This window comes from Pan troglodytes, chromosome 20 (assembly GCF_028858775.2).
Source record: "Pan troglodytes isolate AG18354 chromosome 20, NHGRI_mPanTro3-v2.0_pri, whole genome shotgun sequence".
Classification (NCBI taxonomy): domain Eukaryota; kingdom Metazoa; phylum Chordata; class Mammalia; order Primates; family Hominidae; genus Pan; species Pan troglodytes.
The window spans coordinates 22,522,704-22,550,044 of NC_072418.2; the positions used below are offsets into that span (position 1 = coordinate 22,522,704).

At 38.5% G+C, this 27,341-nt stretch overlaps 1 protein-coding gene across 1 annotated transcript; it reads left to right on the top strand.

Moving 5' to 3' along the window:
- On the top strand, positions 1-26,393 carry ZNF253 (zinc finger protein 253). Its single transcript, XM_054672849.2, is given in 6 exon segments — positions 1-221; positions 11,979-12,105; positions 13,545-13,640; positions 24,836-26,047; positions 26,050-26,185; positions 26,187-26,393. Coding segments are annotated over 6 exon segments (1,848 nt in total). The 5' UTR covers positions 1-2; the 3' UTR covers positions 26,245-26,393.
- Positions 26,394-27,341: the final 948 nt, after the last annotated feature.

Genomic DNA, 27,341 nt, shown 5'->3' on the forward strand with positions numbered 1-27,341 from the left:
CAATGAGGGACGCTGGGCCGGAAACCGTCCAATCAGGCACGCAGCTGGAGCGAACCACATGGTTTCTGGGGGCCTTTGTTTCTCGCTGCAGCGGGAGCTCCAGGTTTATCCTCTGTGTTCTGTGTCCTGTGCTTATAGAGGCCCGTCCTCTGTGGCCGTGTGACCTGCAAGTGTTGGGAGAGCCACAGCTAAACCCCGGGACCCCTGGAAGCCTAGAAATGGTGAGTGCCAGGTCCAACGTCCCGAGAGAGGGGAGAGGCTGTTTGGAACGGTGGGAAGTGGCTCTGGCGGGACTCTGCTTCCTCACAGTCAGCTCCACAATCTGCCGCCGGAGTTCTCCCTGCCCAGCTCGGCCTCAGTCCCCTTCAGCCATAAGATGGCGGCTGCGGTGACATCCGGGGCCCGGCACAGTGACTGTGCCCTGGCCTGGAGCTTTCTTTCAGCAGCTCTGCACCCGCAGCACCGCGTCTCTCCCAGATCATGCAAGGACCACGGGAGGGTCGTCAGGGGAGAATCCTGACTCGGTTCCCTGCGGGTTCATGAATGGGAAGAGCTTTGGTCCGTGGGGTTGTTAGAAACAAGCGCTTGGTGCCGCAAAACAACGCAAAACAAAAAACTACCCAGCACTTAGAAAATTTCACAGGAAGGCATATTTACTTCTGAAGAAGGGTGCTGCTCGCGTCCGTCCTGATCGCAAGAGCACACGGAAGAAAGGAAGGAAGGTTTTTTTTTTTTTTTTTTTTTTTTGAGGCGGAGTTTTGCTCTTGTGGCCCAGGCTAAAGTACAATGGCGCGATCTCGGCTCACTGCAACCTCCGTCTCCCGGGTTTAAGTGATTCTCCTGCCTCAGCCTCCCGAGTAGCTGGGGTTACAGGCATGCGTCACCACGCCCGGCTGATTTTGTATTTTTAGTAGACATGCGGTTTCACCTTGTTGGTCAGGCTGGTTTTGAACTCCCGAACTCAGTTGATCCGCCCGCCTCGGCCTCCCAGTTTGAAAGGGGTTTTTAACCCTAAACGCCGTTATTGCCTCTGTGTCCTTCCCCCATTGGCCGGGGTCTGACCTCACAATCTAGGCTGACCCCACAATCTAGGCTGACCCGATTGGCTACTTTCCAAATAAGGAAGGGGTTCGGGTCGCAGATTGGAACTGGCGGTTTGGGTTGTTTACGGAGCGGGTGTCTAGGTACAAAGAGGTACAAAAAAGTTGGTCCTAAGAACAAGGAACAAGAAAGTTAGGCCTTTGAAGAGGAATCTATTGTATCTGTCAGGGTTCACAGTTTCCCTTTTCTCCTATTAAAAATTTATGGGGCCGGGCGCGGTGGCTCACGCCTGTAATAACAACACTTCAGGAGGTCGAGGTGGATGGATCACTTGAGGTCAGGAGTTGAAGACCAGCCTGGCCAAAATGGGGAAACCCCATCTCTACTAAAAGTACAAAAATTAGCTGGGTGTGATGGCGAATGTCTGGTTTTCTGTTTCTGCATTAGTTTTCTGAAATAATGGTCTACAGCTTTATTGATGTTATTGCAAAGGACATGATCATTTATCTTTAAATGGCCAGAGAGTATTCCATGATGTTTATGTACCATATTCTGTTTTTACTAAATCTTTTATTTTATTTTATTTTTGGAGACAGAGTGTCACTTATTGCCCAGGCTAGAGTGCTGTGGAGTGATGCAGCCTTATTTAGCCTCAACCTCCCTGGCTCAAGCAATTCTCTCCTACGTCATCCTTTCAAGTAGCTGGATCTACACGCTGGTGTTACCACGCCTGGCCAATTTTTCTCTTTGTATTTTCTGTGGAGACAGGATTTTGCAATGTTGCCCAGGTTGGTCTTAAACTTCTAAGCTCAGGCAATCCACCTGCCTCAGCCTCCCAGAGTGCTGGGATTACAGGCATGAGCCACCGCATCTGACCATACCGTGTTTTCTTCATCCAGTCTACCACTGATAGGGCCTGTCCATGTCTTTGCTATTGTGAATAGTGCTGCAATGAACATACATATGAATGTATCTTTATAATACAATAATTTATATTTCTTTGGTTATATACCCAATTATGAGGTAGATTATAAGCATTCCCTTTTCTCTGCAAACTTGCCAGCATCTGTTATTTTTTGACTTTTTAAAAATAGCCATTCTGACTGGTGTGATGTGGTATCTCATTGTGGTTTCTGTTAATTTCTCTAATGATTAGCGATGAGCCTTTTTTTTTTTCATATGCTTGCTAGCCACATGTGTATGTTCTTTTGAAAAGCATCTGTTCATGTTTTTTTGGCCTATTTTTTAATGAGATTTTTTTTTCTTGTAAACTTGTTTAAGTTCTTAATAAATTCTGGATATTAGACTTTTGTCAGAGGCAAAGTTTGCAAATTTTTTTTATTCTGTAGGTTGTCTGTTTACTCTGTTAATAGTTTCCTTTGCTGTGAAGAAGCTCTTTAGTTCAAATAGGTCCCATTGTCAATTTTTGCTTTTGTTGCAATTGCTGTTGGTAGCTTCATCATGAAGTGTTTGCCAGTTTCTGTGTCTAGAATGGTATTTCCTAGGTTATCTTGCAAGGTTTCTTACAATTTTAAGTTTTTCATTTAAGTCTTTAATTAATCTTGAGTTGATTTTGTATATTGTGTAATGAAGGGGTCCACTTTCAGTCTTCTACATAGTGCTAGCTAGTTATTCCAGCACCATTTATTAAATGGAGAATTCTTTCCACATTTCTCTTATCAGCTTTGCCAAAAATCTGATGATGATAGGAGGGTGGCGTTATTTCTGGGCTCTCTATTCTGTTGCATTGGTCTTGTGCACTCATGAATTTTTTTTATAACATCTTTCTCTCTTCTGCTTTTTCCCCCATAAGCATTTTTTCAAGTGCATACAGTGTGTAAAATTCTGATGTCCAAGAGTTCAAAAACTCTTTAAAAAGTTCCAAAAAAGGGGATTGGGGGGCTAGGGGAGGGACAGCATTAGGAGAAATACCCAGTGTAAATAATTGTTTGATGGGTGCAACAAACCTCCATGGCACGTGTATACCTATGTAACAAACCTGCACGTTATGCACATGTACCCCAGAACTTAAAGTATAATAAATAAATAAAAAGCTTAAAAAATATTTTGATATTCTCTCTTTTCTTAAGAAATTTAGGTTATATGTAGATGCTTTTCTCTGCTTTTTTTGAAATATATGTAAATCATATGAACAGCTAAATAAACCCTTTGTCATTTTCTCGGGTCCAGATTATCTTTATGTAGTACTTCAGAATTATTGCTTTATTTTTGCTTCTGAAAAGTTTATTTTTTTCATTTTTAGTCCTTTAAATTAGACACAGATTTGTTTAGATAAAAGCTCATTTTAAGAGCACACAGAAGTTTAGCACAAAGATAGGATTAAATTTAGCAATGCAGAATGCTAAAGACTAAAAGATATTAAGTTTCTTTTACAGAAACCTGATTATCCAAGGTAATTATCCAATATTTGCAGGCTGAAGTACTTATACTGCAAAAGCAAGAACAGTGCATAAACAGTGGAGTCTGTAGTTGTATCTTGCTTTCTATTTATTACTTCAGAACAATTAGCATAGTTATGTGTAGGGTTTGTAGGCAAACTGCATTAATATAAATTAAACATTTTTTTTTTCGAGGTGATGTTTTGCTCTTGTTGTCCAGGATGGTGTGCAATGGTTTGATCTCGGCTCAGGCAAACTCTGCCTCCCAGGTTCAAGCAATTTTCCTGTCTCAGCTCCCAGTAGCTGGGATTACAGGCATGCACCACCAGGCCCAGCTCATTTTGTATTTTTAATAGAGATGCGGTTTTTCCATGTTGATCAGGCTGGTCTTGAACTCCTGACCTCAGGTGATCTGCCTGCCTCAGCCTCCCGAAGTGATGGGATTACAGGCATGAGCCACCATGCCTGGCCTTTTTTTTTTTTTTTTTTTTTTTTTTTTTTTTTTTTAAACAGTCTTACTCTGTTGCCCAGGCTGGAGTGCAGTGGTGTAATCTTGGCTCACTGCAATCACTGCCTTCTGGGTTCAAGTAATTCTCCTGCCTCAGCCTCCCGAGTGGCTGGGAATACAGGCATGCACCACCATGTCCGGCTACTTTTTTGTATTTTTAGTAGAGACAGGATTTCACCATGTTGGTCAGACTGGTCTCGAACTCCTGACCTCAGGTGATGCACCTGCTTCAGCCTCCAAAAGTGCTGGTATTACCGGTGTGAGCCAAAAACAATATTTTCTACAATAGTATGAACATAAAGCCACAATACTTACTTTGAATGATTCACTTAAATAGTTATTTTAATATTGTTATTTATACTTTTAAAATATAAAGTGTTTTAACTGAAGTATAGTTGCAGTTTTTAAAAATGCTACATACATTGCCCAGTGCAGTGGCTCACACCTGTAATTCCAACACTTTGAGAGGCTGAGGCAGGTTAATTACCTGAGGTCAGGAGTTCGACACCAGCCTGACATGGTGTAACCCCATCTCTACTAAAAATAAAAAATTAGCTGGGTGTGGTGGCACGCGCCTGTAATCCCAGCTACTTGGCAGGCTGAGGCAGGAGAATCGCTTGTTCCTGGGAGGCAGAAGTTGCAGTGAGCTGAGATTGCACCATTTCACTCCAGCCTGGGTGACAGAATGAGATTGTGTCTCAAAAAAAAAAAAAAAAAAGCTACATATATTATGACCTGTTCATTAAAATTATTCATAGTTAGATATTTATATCTAATGTCCAAAGAAAATTTGCTACCAAATTGTTAGAGTAGATATTAGTCTGACAGGTTTATTACTTTACTCAATAGGAATAATTATGAGTAAACACAATTTTATTATCTTTTATTTCACTAAGTTGGAATGCTGCTATTACAGGAAAAATAAAGACAGGCGATGTGGCCACCCAAACACCATAATAGCTATTCAGTTAGCTGTGTTGCAAGTTGTAACATATTCCACTATATGAACACAGTCAAATTCTATTTCTTCATCTTAAAGTGTTGTTGGAAGTTGTCAGATGTATTTCAATATAGAACCCCCATTCAGTGGCTAGGAGATGAGAGAGCAGCAGAGATGGAAAAGAAACTTTATAAAATTCTTCTGAAAATCTGCCCCCTTTCTTCGTAATGCTCATGTTTCTCATGATGAGAGCAGCTGTGTACTTTGGGTGGTTAGAGAGAAATTGCTTTTAGGGGAACATTTTCTGGCTCATTTGATCAATCTGATATCTAACCTGAGCTTTTTAAAAAGATCTTGTTTACATTTTTCTCTCAAAATAATCTGGCTCAGATGGAGATCTGTTTTTCTCTCCAATGCTTTGGATGTCTGTTTCAGAAGCCCTATTACTATCCTATGGTGTCCAAATGAGGTGGACTCTCACAGTGAGAACTTTTGGAGCTATCTCTATCTGGACTCATGCTGGAAATTCAGCAGTATTTTTTCCTTGTCACCATTACAAGTAGAAACTGAGGCTGAAACACTGCTCACATTCTCATGATTGTGAAGGTGCAATTCTACCCACGAGGCCTGCAGGCTCTCCTCCTGCAGCTCAGGCCTCACTCTGATGTGACACTGGAGTGCTGCTGTGGCAAATGGGGTTCATATAAAATGTGAGCTGTGCTCTGAACTGTGCCTCAGTGGCAGATGGTAGAGGTCAAGAGAGGACACTAGCATTCAGGAGAAAGCAAGCAGGAGTGCTGTAGCCCAGTGCCAGGGAGTACAGAGCCACTGCTTTAAAATGTAAATAGCCAAAAAGATAGAATGCTACTCAGCCATTTTTGTAGCAGAGTGAAATCCTGCCTTCAGCAGACACCTGGCTTCAAGCTGCTAAACTACATCCTATTATGAAGATGTGAAAAGTTTATTTGTCATTGAATATAAGCAATTAACATACACAGATGGCCTCTTCAATCTCCAGGTGAATTTAGGATGAACTATGTATGACATGGTGCTGGAAATTCTTCTAATTGTGGACTAATTATGGTGATCATCTTTCTGTCTTTGGAGCCTCTTAAGCAGATTGACGATGATGCATATCACATTCAAGTTCAATTGTGTAATAAAACCATTTTCTTTCTTTTGTCTTATTGTGAAGATTTTCTGGGGCTGGAGGAAATTTTTCTTTTAATTATTGTTTCCAAACACTGTCTAGAATTACCAGACATGATACAAACACATAAGGTGCCATCCAGAATTTACTCTAGAGGGGACTTTCCCTCTCTGGCTTCCAGTCAGCTCAGAGTTGTGCAGCAAAGTGCATGCTGTCCCCTAAATATGCAGGCAGAATTGTGTCTCTGCCTTTTTGGCATCTATAGTCCTCTACAGTCACTTCTAGAGAGGCTAGATCACATTTCTACCAACTTCACTGGGCAGTGATCAATCGTTTTATCTCTCTTAGAATGACTCTTGCATCTTCAGACCTGAAACTGATTCAGACATCATGGAGCTCACAGACCGAATCAGAGTAACATGTGTGCATTGAGTAGATGTGTAGACATGAGAATCTCCACTTTCCCCTTTGTCTTTTTGCTAAAATCCTTACAAATGTGCAGGTAACACCTGCTGCTACTCCAGCCATTCAGGTCCTAAATCTGCAGCTCCACATTTTGAATCCAAGTTTTTGAGATTTGGGAAATAAAAAACTTTTATCTGACAAATGCAAGTCCTTTTGATTATCAAACTCAGAGAGACGTTGAAAATAAAGTGCAGTTATGTATTTCTCCTCCCTTTGAACTATGTATTCATCTCTTGAAACTGTTCACTATTGTCACAAGTAGCTATAAATTAAGCTAATAGTGCCACATTGGACACTATATCCCATACCCTAAACCATAATGAGATATATATATATATATATAATCAAGGTTATTTCTGTTAATAAATAAAAATATCTGACAACTTTGTATCAGCCCACTATGTCCCTGTTTTGTTGTCTTTACCAATCCTCTTATAACTGCTGCTAATCAAAGTGTAGATTCCAGGCAACTTGAATCTTTGCTCCCAGGTTATAATCCTTAAGCTTGACCCAAGTAAACTGTCTACTTATATTCATGTTGTGTCAGCTTTTTTTTCTTTCATGTAGACTTACCATTTAGAATGTGCTAGAGCAGCCTCTATGAGGGGATCTCTTCTTTGATTGTATTCCACTTGCTGTAACACCAAAGGATGCAGAGCCAGGTGGATCCTACCTAGAATCTGCAGATAAGTTCTGGCCTCTTCCGCGGATTTACAAAAAAGGGCCGGACTTTGGATTGCGAATGTACAGAAAACTAACAAAAGGCATTTTCTGTATTGTGAGATGTCAGCATAGACATCTTACAGCCCCCATTTGGGAATGTGGCTCTGTGAGATTTTTCACATCTTGTTCATTGACCTGCTACAGTTATGTCAGAGGCTCTAGGAAGAAATAGAATCTGATGGCAGAATCTGTAAGTGTAAATAAGCATCTTAGGAGTGAGAGATCAAGGCCACAAAGTATCCAGAGCCATGACCACAACTATATTTACCTGTAAAATGTGATACTGGAGTAGAGTATTTTTGTTCTTTCTCTTACCCAAGAGCTAGCAAATCAGAACAGGTGATCCAGGTTCTGGAGCTCCACCAGTGCAGTTCTATTTTCTATTTAGAATCAGCCCGGGTCTCTCCAGCCTGGCTTATCATTGGGCCATCAGCCCAGGGACACTGGGAATTCTCTCACAATCTCCTAGGTGTATTTGAGGTATTTGAGGATGTCCAGAGCAGAATTGTGTCAGGCTGAAAAGTGTGGTTAATTCTGCTTCTGTCTCAGTGTAAGAGAAATGAGTCATCCTGTGTTTGTTCATCTTCTCATACAAGAGGTTTCTTTGGTTGGTACCCAGATGAGAGTTTCTCCAGTTTCTGGTGCTTGAATGAAACAAGGATGAGATCTGGAGACCCAAATAGATAAAGTATTTCCTTACATCTCATATAACCATTAAAAAAAATGAAGCAGTCATGGTTCCTACAATCCAGAAACTTTTAGTCTAGATTAGCTACTGGATAAATAATTGAATTATGTGTCATATGGTTGGTACAATAAATAGATGTGTCCAAAATCTTGGGCTTTATTTAGACCACTTTCTTTATATTGTTGTGACTTGTGATGTCTACACCTGTAGGGATATTCATGAACAGAAGAATTGTTATTGTAATTAATTTTTGGTTTTTTGAGATGGAGTCTCTGTCGCCCAGGATGGAGTGCAATGGCTAACTGAAACCTCGGCCTCCCGGGTTCAAGTGATACTCCTGTCTCAGCCTCCAGAGTGTCTGGGATTACAGGTGCCCACCACCATGCCCAGCTAATTTTTTGTATTTTTAGTAGAGATAGGGTTTCACCGTGATGGCCAGGCTGGTCTTTAACTCCTGACCTCAGGTGGTCTGCCCGCCTCGGCCTCCCAAAGTGCTGGGATTACAGGCAGGAGCCACCGCGCCCAGCCACATATTTATTTTCTAATAAAATTAGCCTAGGAAGGCCTGGTGCAGTGCCTCACACCTGTAATTTTAGCACTTTGGGAGGCCGAAGCGGGCAGATCACAAGGTCAGGCGTTCCAAACCAGACTGGCCATTATGGTGAAACGCTGTCTTTACTAAAAATACAAAAATTAGCTAGTCATGGCGGCACACGCTTGTAGTTTCAGCTACTCGGGAGGATGAGTCAAAAGAACAGCTTGAACCTAGGAGGCGGAGGTTGCAGTGAGCCGAGATCATGCCAGTGCGCTCCAGCCTGGGCGACAGAGCAAGACTGTGTCTCCAAAAAGAAAATAAAAATTACCCTAGAAAACCTTTGGGGATTTGTTTAAATTGCATAGTAGTGTATAGTATAAAGTTGACAGGGCGGTGGCTAGAAAATGTAAAAATTACAGAAACAGGCCGGGCGCAGTGGCTCACGCCTGTAATCCCAGCACTTTGGGAGGCCGAGGCGAGCGGATCACGAGGTCAGGAGATCGAGACCATCCTGGCTAACACGGTGAAACCCCGTCTCTACTAAAAATACAAAAAAATTAGCCGGGCATGGTGGTGGGCGCCTGTAGTCCCAGCTACTTGGGAGGCTGAGGCAGGAGAATGGTGTGAATCCGGGAGGCGGAGTTTGCAGTTAGCCGAGATCGCGCCACTGCACTCCAGCCTGGGTGACAGAGAGACTCCATCTCAAACAAACAAACAAAAAAATTACAGAATTAAACTCTTTCTTTCTTTATCTTGAAATCTGTCTACATTTAGCTTTTATTCTATGTAATTTTTTTAAAAAGTTGATGATGGAGAAACAGAAGAAGAAATAAAAATGCTGGGCCCTTTATCTAAATCCTGGAAATTATTAAACCCTTAGTACCAGCTTCCAGGGTATTATGAGAACTAAATCACATAATGTGTTATGCCCAGCACAGTGCTCTGTATCATATTCTTGAGCACATTGTACCTGATTAATAAACATTGCATTAGTACATGTGTACATGTTGTTTTTTAAATATAGACTTATTCAGACATTGCTGCTTTCTGTTTCTTCTGTAAACTTTAAAGAGCCAGCAAAGAATATAAAACTTTAGGATGGAGATGGGTTGTCTTTATTTGTACCAGAAGTATTTGGTTGTGACAAGAGTGCTGAGTGTAAGCGACCCTGTGCTGTGCCTGCTTCTCTAACTAATGCTAACAATGAGCCCAGGGGGAGCAACATCAGCATTGACAGAGAACTTGTTTAAAACACCCATTTATGGACCCTTTTCAAACCTGCAGAATCATATTACATAAAGTGGAGTCAAAATTATCAAGTGATTTATAAGCTCATTAAAACTTTACAGGCAGTGCTCTCATTCATGAGAGTTAAGTTCCACCTTTGCACTAAAGGGTGGTCACAGGGCCTGTTCTGTTTGGGTTTGGTAGGGACAGGTCAGTGTGGCACATATTTCCATTACTGTAGCAGAAATTGCTGGTGTCTGTGGCAGGGGAGGGCACCTGAGGACAGGAAAGGAGAAACTTATATTTTTATCTTCATGAAGCAGCTCATTGTTCCTGAATCTCTTCTGTTTTAAAGGACAGAAAAGGGTGGACTTTTTCTGTGTTTTTTTTTCTTTCTGCCATTTGATGTCATGCTAGTAGGTGAACAGGTGGTGCTGGCACTTTTAAGGGCATATTATCAAGATACGGGTGTAATTTGTACAGAGAATCTCATCTGAGAAGGAATTCCAGAGAAGCAGGAGAGGGAAAAGTGGCTTTTCTGTTTCAGATCAAGAGCTGTATTCACTCTGCCTCCTCGAATGCTATGCATTTAGTACCCACATTTACTTCTCTACTTTTGCTTTTTTTTTTTTTTTAATGAGTTTGGTTTAAATACTTCTTAAAATTCTTATGATAGTCAAGAGTCTCTGTAAAATATTTATTTTCTATACCTTAGAGCCTTCTCTACATTTGCTGCATCATAGCTTCTTATATGCCATGCAGGATTCTCAGCAAGAATTTATAATCTGCAATATTAAAAATGTTCCCTTTGTGGCTGTTGAACATGGAAAGATGTGGATACTCAAGATTTCTATTGGGGAAAACTGTGGTCCTTAGTAAAGATGGAGAACATGTAATGTTGAGGCTCCATCTGTGTGTTCCATTAGCTCTATGCAGAATAGGATTAGGGAAATGCTTATTTAAAAGGGATGGCAGTTATTACCCAGAAAGTTCTGAAAGAAAATTAAGATACCTGCTCTCTAGGGAGCTAAATGAAGCCTACTTAAAATTCCTACTAAAAGTTACAGAACATAGGAGTTATCTATATTTTGAAGTTAGCATAAAACATGTTTCTTTATGGTTAAATTCAGATTTTATTTACTTTCTTTGGGAGGAATATTTCAACAGTGATGCTGTGTTCTTCTTCTTCTTTTTTTTTTTTTTTTTTAAGCAGAGTTTCACTCTCGTTGCCCAGGCTGGAGTGCAATGGTGCGATCTTGGCTCACTGCAACATCTGCCTCCCAGGTTCAAGCAATTCTCTTGCCTCAGCCTCCTGAGTAGCTGGGATTACAGGCATGTGCCACAACACCCAGCTAATTTTGTATTATCAATAGAGACGGGGTTTCTTCATGTTGGTCAGGCTGGTCTCGAACTCCCGACCTCAGGTGATCCACCCATCTCGGCCTCCCAAAGTGCTGGAATTACAGGCATGAGCCACCATGCCTGGCCGATGCTGTGTTCTTCTGTGTGAATTAGCACATCATAAAAATTTGTCCTAGTGCAGTTAAGGGTTAATGATTCACTTGGTGACATAGCTCTCTGACAGATTTTTTTTACAATAGAGTTAATTATTTTTCTCTTCATTAAGTATTTTTATGCAGCTGATGTGCATAAACCATCACATTTAATCTGGCGTCTATCCTTTTTTCTCTTTTTTGCTACATATTTTTCTTTGGAAAATGAAGGCTCTTATCTTTGTTTACAGGCCAGAAAAACTGGGAAAAACACAGGCTCTTCCATTTACTGAATGTTTGACAAAATACCGTTCTTGGGCCAAAAACATTTGCATTAGAGATGAGCTTGTCAGAAATTCAAAAAGTCAGACTTTATGCCAGATCTTCTGGAATAAAAAAAAAACCCTGCACAACAAGGTCTTCAGCTTATTGTGTATATTAAAATTTGAGAGGTGCCTTCTAACTCAACACATCTTTTGCATCTGAAAAATATTCACAACTCATTCCATATGATGCAAATATAGCACTAAAAAATGTACATGTTCATGTTCATGCCCTTAATTTTATGCTCTATTATCTAAAAAATATCATATATAAACTGATGTTATGGATCTTGTGCCGCTCTTTTTTCTCAGAGTTAGAGGATACATTAGAGAATATTTTTGGGTTGAAAAATATTTTATTGGATAATTTTAGGCAGTCCTTTGAGTCAGAACCAGTTCTCTTTACTCTCTAATTTCACCTTAAGTCAAATTAAAAATTCCTCTCATGCCATTTAGTAATTATGTGTGTGTGTGTGTGTTTTCCAGGGACCGTTGCAATTTAGAGATGTGGCCATAGAATTCTCTCTGGAGGAGTGGCATTGCCTGGACACTGCACAGCGGAATTTATATAGGGATGTGATGTTAGAGAACTACAGAAACTTGGTCTTCCTTGGTGAGGACAACTTGAATATATAATTCATAATATACCCTGAAGATTTTATTTCTCTTTTTTGTAGAATGTTTGTTAGTAATTTATTCTTCGCAAAGTGGTAGAATTAACAGGCATAAGCCACTGCGCCTGGCCATATTTTATTTATATTTCTGTATAATTTTTATTATGACCACAAAGATAACCCTGTAATCAATAACAATTTAATTGTACATTCTATTTACACTGTTTGTACTACAAAGGATAAATGCTAGAGGTGACGGATACCCTATTTACCCTAATGTAATTACTACATATTGTAGGCCTGAATCAAAATATTCCATATAAGGCATAAATATATACATATACTGTATGCCCACAAATACTAGAATAAATTTCAGTAAGAACAAAGAATAAAAATTTAACTGATGGGAAAAATGTTCTTCAACTCATTTGCAGTTTAAAGTCACTGGCAAAGTGATTACTAGACATGATATTCCACTATGTACCAAATAGTATATTGCTACCATGGTTTACCTACATGCTTGAGTAAGGTGGGATATGTCAAAGTTGGTAGCATAATAATGCTTCATTAAGCAAACCATAGTCTTAACATGGTAAAAAAAAATTAAATAAAATTAAGTTCACACATAATCTAATAATATTTAAATGTACTGCATTTTATTACATAAAAATGCAATTAGTATAATATACAAATTTAATACTTTTAACTATAATTTTTCTCTTTAATGTAGAAAATTATTTCTCTGAACCCCCACCTTATTTTTTATCATTGTTTATTAATAAAGTAATTCATTATGTTTTTGAAAAAAAGTTTTAAAATGTTCTGCGTACATGTTAATGTAGGCTAGGCCATCCAAAAGACAAAGCAAAACATCAACATTAAGTCATAGGCTAGGATTATAGAAATGAGAACATGAACCCCTACCTCATACATTACTTAGAATAAGTTAACTACAAAGAGCCTCTCCACTTACATTTTCATCATGCATCTTACATTTTAATGTCCTTACTCTTTTATAGAAAAAGTCATAAATAACGCCCAATAAAAAAGAATCTGTAGCATCTCCGATGCAGCAACAATTGATCACATGCTTTCACCTGTGAATACAATAGGACTAAAATAACAGCATAAAGTAATCTGAAAACTGTATTCACTCTAAATTAGTGGTAATTCCAGAAATTTAGTGGCATAAAATATTGTTGCCCCAACTGAAAATCTAATTGCCACCACCAATTTTTGATTCAGTAGTATCAGATAGTAAAATAAGAAACCTACAAATTGAAAGTATTTTCTAAATATTTAGAAATTTCTGTTATAAATTATTATTTTGGTATTAATTTACTGGACTATTTTATCACATCCTCTCTGCTGAGCACAGTACTAGCTTGTAATGGGAGTATATGAGCAAGATTCATGTTATTTATTTTTAATAAAACAGGTATTGTTGTCTCTAAGCCAGACCTGGTTACCTGTCTGGAGCAAGGAAAAAAACCTTTAACTATGGAGAGACATGAGATGATTGCCAAACCCCCAGGTAGGTACGAGTGAAAACGAATACAACAGGTGACACAGATAAAAGGTCCCAATGTCAAAGAGAAAACCAGTCTTTAAAATGTGATTCTGGAAGCTGTGTTCCAAAGAAAATAGGTCCTGGGCAGCTGTTTTTTTTTGTTTGTTTGTTTTTTTTACTTTTGCTCCCACAAAGGGGCATGTTCTGTCTTAATGCTTTTAAATTCTCTAAGAATTCTACTTCTCCTTTGGTGAGCCTCCTTCAGGTTCACAGTGAGAGCCAAAGTCCTCTTCATGGCATGTAAAAGGCTGCGTGGGCTAGCAGTGGTGGCTCACCCCTGTACTCCCAGAACATTGGGAGGCCAAGGCAGGTGGATCACGGGAGGTCAGAAGTTCGTGATTAGCCTGACCAACATGGTGAAACTCCGTTTCTAGTAAAAATACAAAAATTAGCTGGGCATGGTGGTGGGCACCTGTAATCCCAGCTACTTGGGAGGCTGAGTCAGGAGAATCATTTGAACCTAGGAGGTGGAGGTTGCAGTGAGCCGAGATCATGCCATCGCACTCCAGCCTGGGCAACAGAGCGAGACTCCATCTCACAAAAAAAAAAAAAAAAGAGAGAGAGAGAGAATGAGAGGCTGCACAATCTGGCTGCTTTTCCATTGTTTTGGGGACACACAAATATCTGCATAATTTTGAGAAACTAAAACTATTTTTTTAAGTCCTCTTTTTGCATCAGGTCTGAAATATGTGAGAGTATTAGTTTATCTTGCATTTTTTTGTTTATTTTTCTGCACAGTCCATTCTGTTTTTGTTTCTATAAAGTCTTCAAATATAGTTTGAAATTATAAGTATGGTATTCTTCTGCTTTGTTCCTTTTCCTTAAGACTGTTTTGGCTATTCAAAGTTTATTTTAGTTTCATGTAAATTTTAGAATTGAATTTCCATTACTGTGAAAAAAAATACTGCAATTTTGATAGGAAGTGTATTGAATCTATAGATCACTTTGGATAATATGGCACTTTATTAATATTTATTCTTTCAATCCAAAGACATAAAATATTTTAAAATTTATTTGGATCTTCCTTTTTATTGTTTTTTTTATTGTAAAGGTTTTTTACATCCCTGGTTAATTTTTTTCTGAGAAATTTATTATGTAATGCTATAGTAAATAAGATTTTTTTTCTCTATTTTATCAGATAGTTTGTTTTAAGTGTATGAAACTGTAGCTGGGCACAGTTTAAGTGTATGGAACCATAGCCGGGGTGGTCTCCCAAAGTACTAGATCACGCCTGTAATCCTAGCACTTTGGGAGACCAAAGTGCATGGATCACCTGAGATCAGGAGTTCGAGACCAGCCTGACCAACATAGAGAAACCCTGTCTCTGCTGAAACTACAAAAATTCACTGGGCATGGTGGCGCATGCCTGTAATCCCAGCAACTCGTTAGGCTGAGATGGGAGAATCGCTTGAACCTGGAAGGCAGAGGTTTCAGTGAGCCGAGATCACCCCACTGCACTTCAGGCTGGGCAAAAGAGCTAGACTCCTACTCAAAAAAAAAAAAAAAAAGTGTAAGAAACCATACATATACTTATGTATGTTAATTTTATGTTTTGCTAATTTACTGACTGTATTTATTAGTTTAGACAGGGTTTAATGTACTGTTTATGGTTTTTTAAATATGTGATTGTATGATCTACAGACAGCAACTTTTTACTTACTGTTTTTCAATTTCAATGGATTTTTTTTTTATTTCTTTGACTAATTCTTCTGCCACATACTTCCAGTGCTACATTAAAATAGAAGCATTGGCTGGGCTCCCTGGCTCACACCTGTAATCCCAACACGTTGAAAGGGCAAGGCAGGTGGATCACCTGAGGTCAGGAGTTCGAGACAAGCCTGACCAATATGATGAAACCTCGTCTTTACTAAAAATACAAAAGTTAGCCGGGTGTGGTGACATGCACCTGTAATCCCAGCTCCTTAGGAGGCTGAGACAGGAGAATCGCTTGAATCAGGGAGGTGGAGGTTGCAGTGAGCCAAGATCACACCATTGCACTCCAGCCTGGGCAACAAGAGCGAAACTCCATCTCAATAAAAAAAAAAAGAAGAAGAAGAAGAAGAAGCATTGACAATGGGCACAATATAGTTTTGTATTGGTATCTAAATTTGATGGAGCAAACACCTCTTCAAGTTTTCATAAACTGATTTTAGAAGGTAAAGATCTTCTTTTATTGGGCCCTTAGGGTGATGAGATACTCTGTGAATTTTTAGTGAAGAGGGGTTGTAGCTTGGTCACAAGGCTGCTGGGTCTGCCTTTGGGTCCACCTTTAGTTGGCTTGCTACAGGGGCTTGGGTAGTTGTAATTCCATTTTATTTTTAGACAGACTGAATATCCTTACAGGTTCAAGCAGTTCTCATGTCTCAGCTTTGCAAGGAGCTGGGATTACAGATGTGAGTCACTGTGTCCGGCCTTAGTGTAGGTTTCTTAACATCAGTTTATTGTGTCTTGGTTTTAATTTGTATTACAGTTTTAGACAACTTGCAATTCTGTTTGTACACTTTAAGTCAATTTGAGGTTTAATTAAGAGATAAATTGCTGGGCGCGGTGGCTCACGCCTGTAATCCCAACACTTTGGGCGGCTGAGGTGGGTGGATCAAGAGGTCAGGAGTTGAGACCAGCCTGGCCAACATAGTGAAACCCCGTTTTCACTAAAAATACAAAAAATTAGCTGGGCATGGTGGCGGGCACCTGTAATCCCAGCTACTTGGGAGGCTGAGGTAGGAAAATTGCTCGAACCTGGGAAGCGGAGGTTGCAATGAGCCGAGATTGCACCTTTGCACTCCAGCCCGGGCAACAGTGCGAGACTCCGTCTCAAAAAAAAAAAAGATAAATTATGCATGTTTATTACAATCAGATTACATATGTATGAGTGTTTATCTATAAATATGACCCGAATTTTAGTTATGGCTTATCTTATATTCTTTCTTAGCTGATTTTCCATGGTAGTTTTATCTTAAGTGAGCAGTCATTGAGATAGTTTTATTTTTTCCATGTGTTTAATGATGAATATATATTTCCTTTTGTGAGAAAAGCACTTTTGTGATTTGAAGGTAATTTTCAAAAGGATTTATAATTCTGTATTTTTTTCTGTTTTTCTTTAAAACTTGTTTTAAAAACACGTAACATAAAATTTAATGTCTTAAATCTATTGAAGTGTACATTTCAGGGCCAAGTGTGGTTGTGGCTCTCATCTGTAATCCCAGGATTTTGTGAGGCCAAGGCAGGAGGATCCCTGGAGTCTAAAAGTTTGAGAGCTGCCTGCGGAACATATGGAGACCTCTCTCTATAAAAAAAATTTAATAATAGCCAAGCATGGTGGTGTGCACCTGTGGTCCCAGCTACTTGGGAGATTGAGAGGGATTCAAAATTGTGCCACTACATTGCAGGTTGGGGGACAGAGTGAGACCCTGTCTCAAAAAAAAGTTGTTCATTTCAGGCATGTTAAGTATATTCACACTGTTATGCAAAAGACTTCTAGAAACTTTACATCTTATAAAACTAAAACTTAATTCCCATTAATTAACAACTGCTCATTTTACCCTCTCTCCAGCCCTGACAGACAAACCTTCAACTTTCTGTTTTATGATTTTTGACTACTTATGATACCTCATATAGCTGGGTGTGGTGGCTTACACCTGTAATCCCATCACTTTGGGAGGCTGAGGCAGGCAGATCACCTGAGATCCGGAGTTTGAGACCAGCCTGACCAACATGGAGAAACCCCATCTCTACTAAAAATACAAAAAAATTAGCCAGGCATGGTGGCGCATGCCTATAATCCCAGCTCCTCGGGAGGCTGAGATAGGAAAATCGCTTGAACCTGGGAGGTGGAGGTTGCAGTGAGCCAAGATCGGGCCATTGCACTCCAGCCTGGTCAACAAGAGTGAAACTCCATCTCAAAAAAAAAAAAAAAAAAAAGATACCTCATATAAGTGGAATCATATAGTATCCATAATTTTGTTACTGGTTTAATTCAGGTGACATAATATTCTCAATCTTCATCTTAAAATGTGACAAGATTGTTATTTTTAAGGTGGAATAATAGTCCATCATATGTATATGTTACATTTTTTGATATGTTTATAAATCAAGAGACATCTGGGTTGCTTCAGCCTTTTGACTTTTGTGAATACTGGTACAATAAACATATATTTTCAAATATGTCTTCCAGGTCCTGTGTTACATATTTTGTTTCTTTTGTTGTTTGTTATTTTTATTTTTTTTTGAGATCAAGTCTCCCGTTGTCACCCAGGCTGGAGTGTAGTCATGCAATCTTGGCTCACTGCAACCTCTGCCTTTGGGGTTCAAGCAATTCTCCTACCTCTGTCTCCCAAGTTCCTGGGATTACAGGTGCACGTAACATCACCCATCTAGTTCTTGTATTTTTAGTAGACATGGTGTTTCACCATGGTGGCCAGGCTGGTTTTGAACTTCTGACCTCAGGTGATCTGCCCACCTCTGCCTCCCAGTGTGCTACGATTACAGGCTTGAGCCACTACACTTCGCCTGTGTTATGTATTTTAGATATAGATTTATAAATGAGAAACATTTCTAACATTTTAAAATAATGGCTGCATCATTATTTTCCACCAGCAGTCAACATGAGTTTCATTTTTATTGCATCATCAACAGATTTGGTGTATTAAAAAAAATTATAGTGGCCATTCTAATGGGTATGAGGTGATTTTGTTTGTTATGTTTCTTTTTTCATTTCTCTACAAATTAGTAATTTTGTGTGTGCTTTCAAATGCATTTTCCAATTTTGTGTATTTTTTTGAGACAAATTTGTCCATTTCTAAATCAAGTTATTCAAACTTACTGTTAGTTTTAAGAGTCATTTATATATTTTGAATATTAACTCTTTTAACAAGTAATATGTAAATGTTTTCAACTATTTTCTAAGGGACGTTGTCACTCCTGAAATTTTTTTCTTTCAGAAATTTTGAAGTATAGTGTAGTTAAACTTTTTTGTTCTTTTATTTGTTGCTCATACATTTAATGTCGTACCTAAAAAAATGGTGCCAAGACCAATGTCATGTCTTTTTTTTGTATTTTTTCTTTCTTTCTTTCTTTCTTTTTTTTTTTTTTTTGAGACGGAGTCTTGCTCTGTCCCCCAGGCTGGAGTTCAGTAGCGCAATCTCAGCTCACTGCAAGCTCTGCCTCCTGGGTTCACGCCATTCTCCTGCCTCAGCCTCCCAAGTAGCTGGGACTATGGGCGCCCGCCACCATGCCCGGCTAAGTTTTTTGTATTTTTAGTAGAGACGGGGTTTCACCGTGTTAGCCAGGATGGTCTCGATCTCCTGACCTCATGATCCGCCCGCCTCGGCCTCCCAAAGTGCTGGGATTACAGGCATCAGCCACCGTGCCCGGCTTGTTTTGTATTTTTTCTAAAATATTTGTTAGTTTATTTTGTCTAAGTATCTTATTTAAAATATATTTTTGTATCATTCAAGGAAATAATCCAACTTTATTTTATCAGTGTTGATACTGTAGCTTTTAACTGTTGTATTGACATCTTTGAACAATAAAATTTTTTGACCCCTGAGCAAGAATACGTTGAAGAGTGTGTTTTATATTCACATGCTTTTGAATTTGCCATTTGACTTTTGCTTTTAATTCCTAATATTCAGTTTTTGTTAGAAAACACACAGTGTATAATTTTAGTCTTTTAAAATTGTTTTGTTGTTGTTGTTTTGAGACAAGATCTTACCGTCATCCAGGCTGGAGTGCAGTAGCATAATTTTGGCTCACTGTAGCCTCAGTTTCCTGGGCTCAAGTGATCCTTTCACATCAGTTTCCTGAGTAGCTAGGATTACAGACATGCACTACCATGTCTGGCTAATTGTGTGCTTGTTTGTAGTGTTAGGATGTCAATATGTTGCCCAGGCTGGTTTCAAACTTTTGGCCCCAAGGGATCCTGTTTTCTTGGTCTCCTAAAATGTTAGGATTATAGGCAAGAGCCACTGTTCCCAGTATTTTAAAATTTAATAAAACTTGCTCTGTGTCCTAACAGAATACACCAGATGCAAATAAGAATATTGTGTATTATCTTGGTTTTGACTGGAGAGTTTTGTATGTGTCTGTGAAGCCTAGTTGGTCTATAATATGGGTTGGATATTCATGTTGTCCAAACCTCATGCTGCAATATAAATCCTCAATGTTGGTTGTGGGACCTGGTGGGACACGTTTGGATCATGGGGCAAATTTCTCATGAATGGCTTGGTATATCCTCTTTGTAACCAAAAACTTTTCACTCTATTAATTCAAATGAGAGCTGGTTCATTAAAAGAACCTGGGTCCTTCACCTCACACTTGCTCTGTCTCTTACCATATAACATGTCCAGTTACTCTTTACCTTCCACCATGATTTTAAGCTTCCTGAAATCCTCACCAGAAGCAGATGCTGACACACACTTCTTATACAGTCTGCCAAACTGTGAGCCAAATAAACCTTTTTTCTTTATAAATTATGCACTCTCAAGTATTCCTCTACATGCAAAATAATTAATATTATCTATAATGTTAGCTAAGTTTTTTTCTTATTTTTTATCTGAATTTTATATTTATTACTGCAAATGGGGTCTTGATGTCTACAATTATTATGTTGCCATGTATGTCTTGCTTCACTTTTGTCAATAGTTGCTTTATATATTTTGGAGCCCTGATGTTATATACACACATTTATATAGATAGATAAATATTACAATTATAGATTCCTGCTAAATCAACTCACTTTACTACAATATAATATCAGTCTATGTCTCATGGTGGTACTTGACTTAAGGCATATTATGTCTAATATAATTATGACCACATCACTCAATTGTGGTTACTATTTTCATGGAATATACATTTTTTTTCATTTTTTATTTTCAGCCTATTTGACTCAATGCAAAATGAGTCTCTTGTAGGCAGCGTACTGTATGCTTTTTAAAAACCACTCAGGCATTCTATTTTTTTATATATAATTTTATTTATTTATTTATTTATTTTCTTTTGTGATGGAATTTCACTCTTGTTGCTCAGGCTGAAGTGCTATGGTGCGATCTCAGCTCACTGAAACCTGTGCTTCCCGGGTTCAAGCAATTTTCCTGCATCAGCCTTCTGAGTAGCTGGGATTAAAGGCATCTGCCACCACACCTGGCTAATTTTTTTGTATTTTTACTAGTGACAGGGTTTCACCATGATGGCCGGGCTGGTTTTGAATGCCTGACCTCAGGTGATCTATATATTGTCCTTCTTTGTCTTTTTGAAGTTTTGACTTAAAGTACATTTTATAAAATATGACAGTTTTTGACTTTAAGATGTAGCTTGTGTAATATTATTTTGACCTCTTCTGCTCTCATTTGGTTAATATTTACATGAAATTTCTACTTCTGTCTTGCCACTTTCAGTCTTTGTCATTAGATCTCAGGTGACTCTTGTAGAAAAGCAAGTTGGATCTTGATTTTTAATTTTTTTTTTTTTTTTTTTTTTAGAAGAAGTCTCACTCTGCCGCTCAGACTGCAGTGCACTTGTTCAAGTGATTCTCCTGCCTCAGCCTCCTGAGTAGCTGGGATTACAGGCATGCACCACCACGCCTGGCTAATTTTTGTATTTTTAGTAGAGATGGGGTTTCACCATGTTGGTCAGGCTGATAAAATTTTTTAATAAACCTTTTTATTGAAAGTATGTTTCTTGATTGGAAAGATAATTATATATATTTAAATAGTTTTCCGAAAGAGAAAAACTTACTAATGTTATCTATTTATTTATTTATTTTGAGACGGAATCTTGGTCTATCACTCAGGCTGGAGTGAAATGGCACAATCTTGGCTCACTGCAACCTCTGCCTCCAAGGTTCAAGTAATTCTCCTGTCTCAGCCTCCTGAGTAGCTGGGATTATAGGCACCCACCACCATGCTGGCTAATTTTTGGTATTTTTAGTAGAGATGGGGTTACTCCATGTTGGCCAGGCTGGTCTTGGACTCCTGACCTCCAGTGATTCACCCGCCTTGGTCTCGCAATGTGCTGGGATTACAGGCGTGAGCAACTGCGCCTGGCCAACGTTATTTTATTGTTTTATTTGATTCTTTTATCTTTGTCTCTTTTTCTCTTTCTGTCTTTTTGTGTTTTTTTTTTTATTTTTGTATTGATATGCTTTTAATTTTTTTCTTATTTTCTTTTGTGTATCTAGGCAGGTATTTTCTTAGTGGTATCTAGGGGATTACATAAAACCTCTAAAAGATCCAACAATATACTTTAATGCAGTAAAAAATTAACTTCAGTTGCATGCAAAAATACTTCATTACATCTGCCTTCAACTTTGTTATTGATTTTGCTAATTCTACTTTTTATGTTATATATTCATTAACAGATGTTTATAATATTTCCTCTACTTCTATCTTTTGCCTTTTAGAGAATAACTAAAAGTGTTTTCTGTGCCATTATGATAATAAGTAAGGAATTCTATTTTTGTGTATGTGCATATATTTTCCAGAAAGTTATGTATTTTCATATGATCATGTGTTGTTTTCTCGTATTATGTTATTTTCAGTGGAAGAAACTTCTTTCAGCATCTTTGATAGGTAGGGCATATGCAGTGCCAATATACTTTCTTAGGATTTGGTTATTTTGGAAGGACTCCTTTTTATATGATAGTACAATTTTGCTGATGGTATTATTTTCTGCAAAAATTTTGTTTGATAAATTCACTGGTTATCTTATAAGACTATGCTTATAAATGACACATCATTTTTATCTTGCAGCACCCAAAATTCTTTTCTTATCTGTGATTTTTGAAATTTTGCTTATAGGTGTGTTTGTGATAAATATCTTTTTGTGTATCCTAGTTTGTTCAGCTTCTTCATGTTTACATTATTTTTTCTTTTAAGAAATTTTTAAGTTATTTTTGTATTTTTTATATCCATAATTTTTGTTTTTTTCTATTTTAATATTTTTTCTTGTTTATCCTCATTTTTCTGATCTTCAGTAGTGGTCTGTGTTCCTATTTCACTTACTGAATATCATTCGATTTCTTTTATGTAATTAATTAATTTATTTATTTTCTGAGACAGAGTCTCACTCTGTTGCCCAGGCTGGAGTGCAGTGGCATGATCTTGGCTCACTGCAACCTACCCCTCCCAGGTTCAAGTGAGTCTCCTGCCTCAGCCTCCCAGTAGCTGGGATTACAGGTGCATGCCGCCACATTTGGCTGATTTTTGTATTTTTAGTAGAGATAGGCTTTCACTCTGTTGGCCAGGCTGATCTTGAACTCCTGACCTCAAATGATCCACCCACCCCAGCCTCCCAAAGTGCTGGGATTACAGGCATGAGCCACTGTTCCTGTCCTATTTTATTTTTTTTTGAGACAGCCTTGCTCTGTTGCCCAGCCTGGCCAGCAGTGGTACAATCACTCACTGCAACCTTCCCATCTTGGGTTCAAGCATTTCTCATGTGTCAGTCTCCTACGTAGCTGGGATTACAGGCACATGCCACCATGCCCAGCTAATTTTTGTATTTTTAGTAGTTACAGGGTTTCACCATGTTGGCTAGGCTGGTCTCAAACTCCTGACCTCATGTGATTTTCCTACCTTGGCTTCCCAATGTGTTAGAATTACAGGAATGAGCTTCCAAGCTTGGCCTGTTCAATTTATTCTGAATTTAAAAAATTACTTTATTCACTTTTTATGGCTGCTTTTGAAAATTTTATAATTTTTTTGATGGGCCATGTTGCTTAAATATTTTGTATACATTGTAATCTTTGAGTGAGATTCAGGCATTAACAAAAAGCTACCTGTTCCAATCTTTATAATATAGTTTTGTCCTTGTGTAGTCTGAAATCAGTTGTTTTGGCTAGAGATTCTGGGAATTTCTCAAACATGTTTTTAGGATGTGTCTTGTCTAAAATTTTGTTTATTGTTTAGTTAAATCGGCTTATTCATATTTCTTCCTAATAATCAGTAATCACTTGCTACAGCCATTCCTGTTTGGATTACTGCAGTTTCTCTGCTTCTGTAACATTTACCTTTAGACTCAGCAGACTCAAACTGTCATTCTAACATATCACTATTTCAGCATTTTATGTTATGGGAGACATTAGCTGGTGTCTAAAAAAGTTCATAGATGCCAGAAATAAAGATGTATGTGCCAATATTTTTCTTATTTTTAAAAAAGAAACCAGGAGTTGGCAATTTGTATTTGTGTGTGTGTGTGTGTGTGTGTGTGTATGTGTGTGTGTGTGTGTGACAGAGTCTCACTCTCTTACCTAGATTGGAGTGCAGTGGCAAAAATCTTAGCTCACTACAATCTCCGTCTCCACAGTTGAAGCAATTCTCCTGCCTCAGCCTTCAGGTAGCTAGGATTACAGGTATCTGTTACCATGCCTGGCTAATTTTCTGTATTTTTAGTTGAGATGGGGTTTCACCATGTTGGTCAGGCTGGTCTCAGTCTCCTCACCTTAGGTGATCCACCTGCCTTGCCTTACCAAAGTGCTGGGGTTACAGGCATTAGCCATCATGCCTGGCCAACAATTTAATTTAATTTAATTTTTTTTTTTTTTTTGAGATGGTGTCTCACTCTGTTGCCCAGGCTGGAGTGCAGTGGTGCAATCTTGGCTCACTACAGTCTTTGCCTCCCTGGTTCAAGCAATTCTCTGCCGCAGCCCTCCGAGTAGCTGGGGTTAAATGTGCCCGCCACCATGCCTGGCTAATTTTTTGTATTTTTAGTAGAGACAAGGTTTCACCATCTTGGCCAGGCTGGTCTTGAACTCCTGACCTCATGATCCACCCACCTCAGCCTCCCAAAGTGCTGTGATTACAGGCGTGAGCCACCATGCCCAACTGGCAATTTACTTTTAAAAGCACAATGTTATACTGGGCAGCAGGAAGAGCTGTGTTGGTTATAACTAACAGAGCTTTCTTTTTCTTCTATGTGGTTATTTGCATTCTGCTCACCTGGGGCCCTTTACACACTTAACTCATTTATAAATTTTTTACAATTTTATTTCTGTCACTATGTTTTTGTTACATTTATGTGTCCAGGAAGAAATCAGAACTGGTGGTATTTTGCTATGTCATCTTGCTTATGTAGTTTGTATAATTTTATAGGTTAGATTTGTAATGTATATTTATCTGAGTCTAGCAATTGAAGTAATGTGTTTTTATTGTTTCTTTTAGTTATGAGTTCTCATTTTGCCCAAGACCTTTGGCCAGAGAACATAAAAAATTCTTTCCAAATAGGGATGCTGAGAAGATATGAAAAATGCAGACATGACAATTTACAGTTAAAAAAAGGCTGTAAAAGCGTGGGTGAGCATAAGGTGCACAAAGGAGGTTATAATGGACTTAACCAATGTTTGACAACTACCCAGAAAGAAATATTTCAATGTGATAAATATGGAAAAGTCTTTCATAAGTTTTCAAATTCAAACACATATAAGACAAGACATACTGGAATAAATCTTTTCAAATGTATAATATGTGGCAAAGCTTTTAAACGGTCCTCAACCCTTACTACACATAAGAAAATTCATACTGGAGAGAAACCTTACAGATGTGAAGAATGTGGCAAAGCTTTTAACCAATCTGCAAACCTTACTACACATAAGAGAATTCATACCGGAGAGAAACCCTACAGATGTGAAGAATGTGGCAAAGCCTTTAAGCAGTCCTCAAACCTTACTACACATAAGAAGATTCATACTGGAGAGAAACCCTACAAATGTGAAGAATGTGGCAAAGCCTTCAACCGATCCACAGACCTTACTACACATAAGATAGTTCATACTGGAGAGAAACCCTACAAATGTGAAGAATGTGGCAAAGCCTTTAAGCACCCCTCACACGTTACCACACATAAGAAAATTCATACTAGAGGGAAACCCTACAACTGTGAAGAATGTGGCAAATCCTTTAAGCACTGCTCTAACCTAACTATACATAAGAGAATTCATACAGGAGAGAAACCCTACAAATGTGAAGAATGTGGCAAAGCCTTTCACCTAACCTCACACCTTACTACACATAAGATACTTCATACTGGAGAGAAACCCTACAGATGTAGAGAATGTGGAAAAGCTTTTAACCATTCCACAACCCTTTTTTCACATGAGAAAATTCATACTGGAGAGAAACCCTACAAATGTGATGAATGTGGCAAAACCTTTACCTGGCCCTCAATCCTCTCCAAACATAAAAGAACTCATACTGGAGAGAAACCCTACAAATGTGAAGAATGTGGCAAATCCTTTACTGCATCCTCAACTCTAACTACACATAAGAGAATTCATACTGGAGAGAAACCTTACAAATGTGAAGAATGTGGCAAAGCTTTTAACTGGTCCTCAGACCTTAATAAACATAAGAAAATTCATATTGAACGAAAACCCTACATAGTGAAGAATGTGACAGATCTTTTAAATGTTCCTCCACTTTTAATTAGCATAAGATAATTCATACTGGAGAGAAACCCTATGAATGTGATGAATGTGGGAAAGCCGTTAACCAGCCCTCAACTCTTAGTAAATACGAGAGTTTATATGGAACACAAACCCTACAAATATAAAGAATGTGACAAAGCTTTGTAAGGAAGTTCTCAACCCTTATTACACATAATTCATACCAAACAGAAGCCCTACAAGTGTGAAGAATGTGGCAAAACCTATAAACCTATAACAAGTTCTCAATTCCTTTTTTTTTTTGAGATGGAGTTTCACTCTTGTCACCGAGGCTGGAGTGCAATGACATGATCTCGGCTCACTGCAATCTCTGCCTCCTGGGTTTAAGCCATTCTTCTCCCTCAGCCTCCCAAGTAGCTGGGATTACAGTTGCCCAACACCACACCTGGCTAATTTTTGGATTTTTAGTAGAGATAGGGTTTCACAATGTTGGCCAGGCTGGTCTCGAACTCCTGACCTCAGGTGATCCACCTGCCTTGGCCTTCGAAAGTGCTGGGGTTACAGGCGTGAGCCACCATGCCTGGCTACAAGTTCTTAATTCTTAAGAGACATGGCGATAATTCATGCTGAAGAGGAAATCTAGAAACCTGAAAGATGCAACAGTGCTTTTACCAACACCTCCACATTTCCTATACATAAAAATAAATTATACTAGTGTAATACCCTAGAAATGTATACAATGTGACAAAGCCTTTATATGATTGTCATACATGATTGTAGGTGATATAAGTCATACTGCCAAAACTACTGTAAGTGTGAAGAATGTGGCAAAATATTTTATTAGTGCTTATACCTTATTTCACAGGAAAGCTCTTATCCTTGAGAAAAATTGTGCAAATACAAAGAATATGGAAAAACCATTAATGCCTACTCACATCTTACTGAACAGAAGAAGGTTCATAGTTAATAAAGCATTAAAAGTGCAATTACTGTCAAAAAATCTTTCAGAAAACAGAAGTCTTTAAAGTGAAGAATATTTATTCTGAAGACAGCCATTACAAATATAAAGGTGGTTGTAGTGCCTTTACTTGTGTCACAGATCTTAGTGCACACATTTAGTACTAGAGGAAAACCCTGAAGCAGTTGCTCAAGCTTTGTTTCAGGGAATCAAGGGAATTTATATTGAGAATAGTACTGCAAATGTAATGAATGGAAAGACTTTTCTTTTCCAAAAACTACAGCTTAGAAAACACCAGAGGGTTTATACCAAAATATATTTTTTCAGA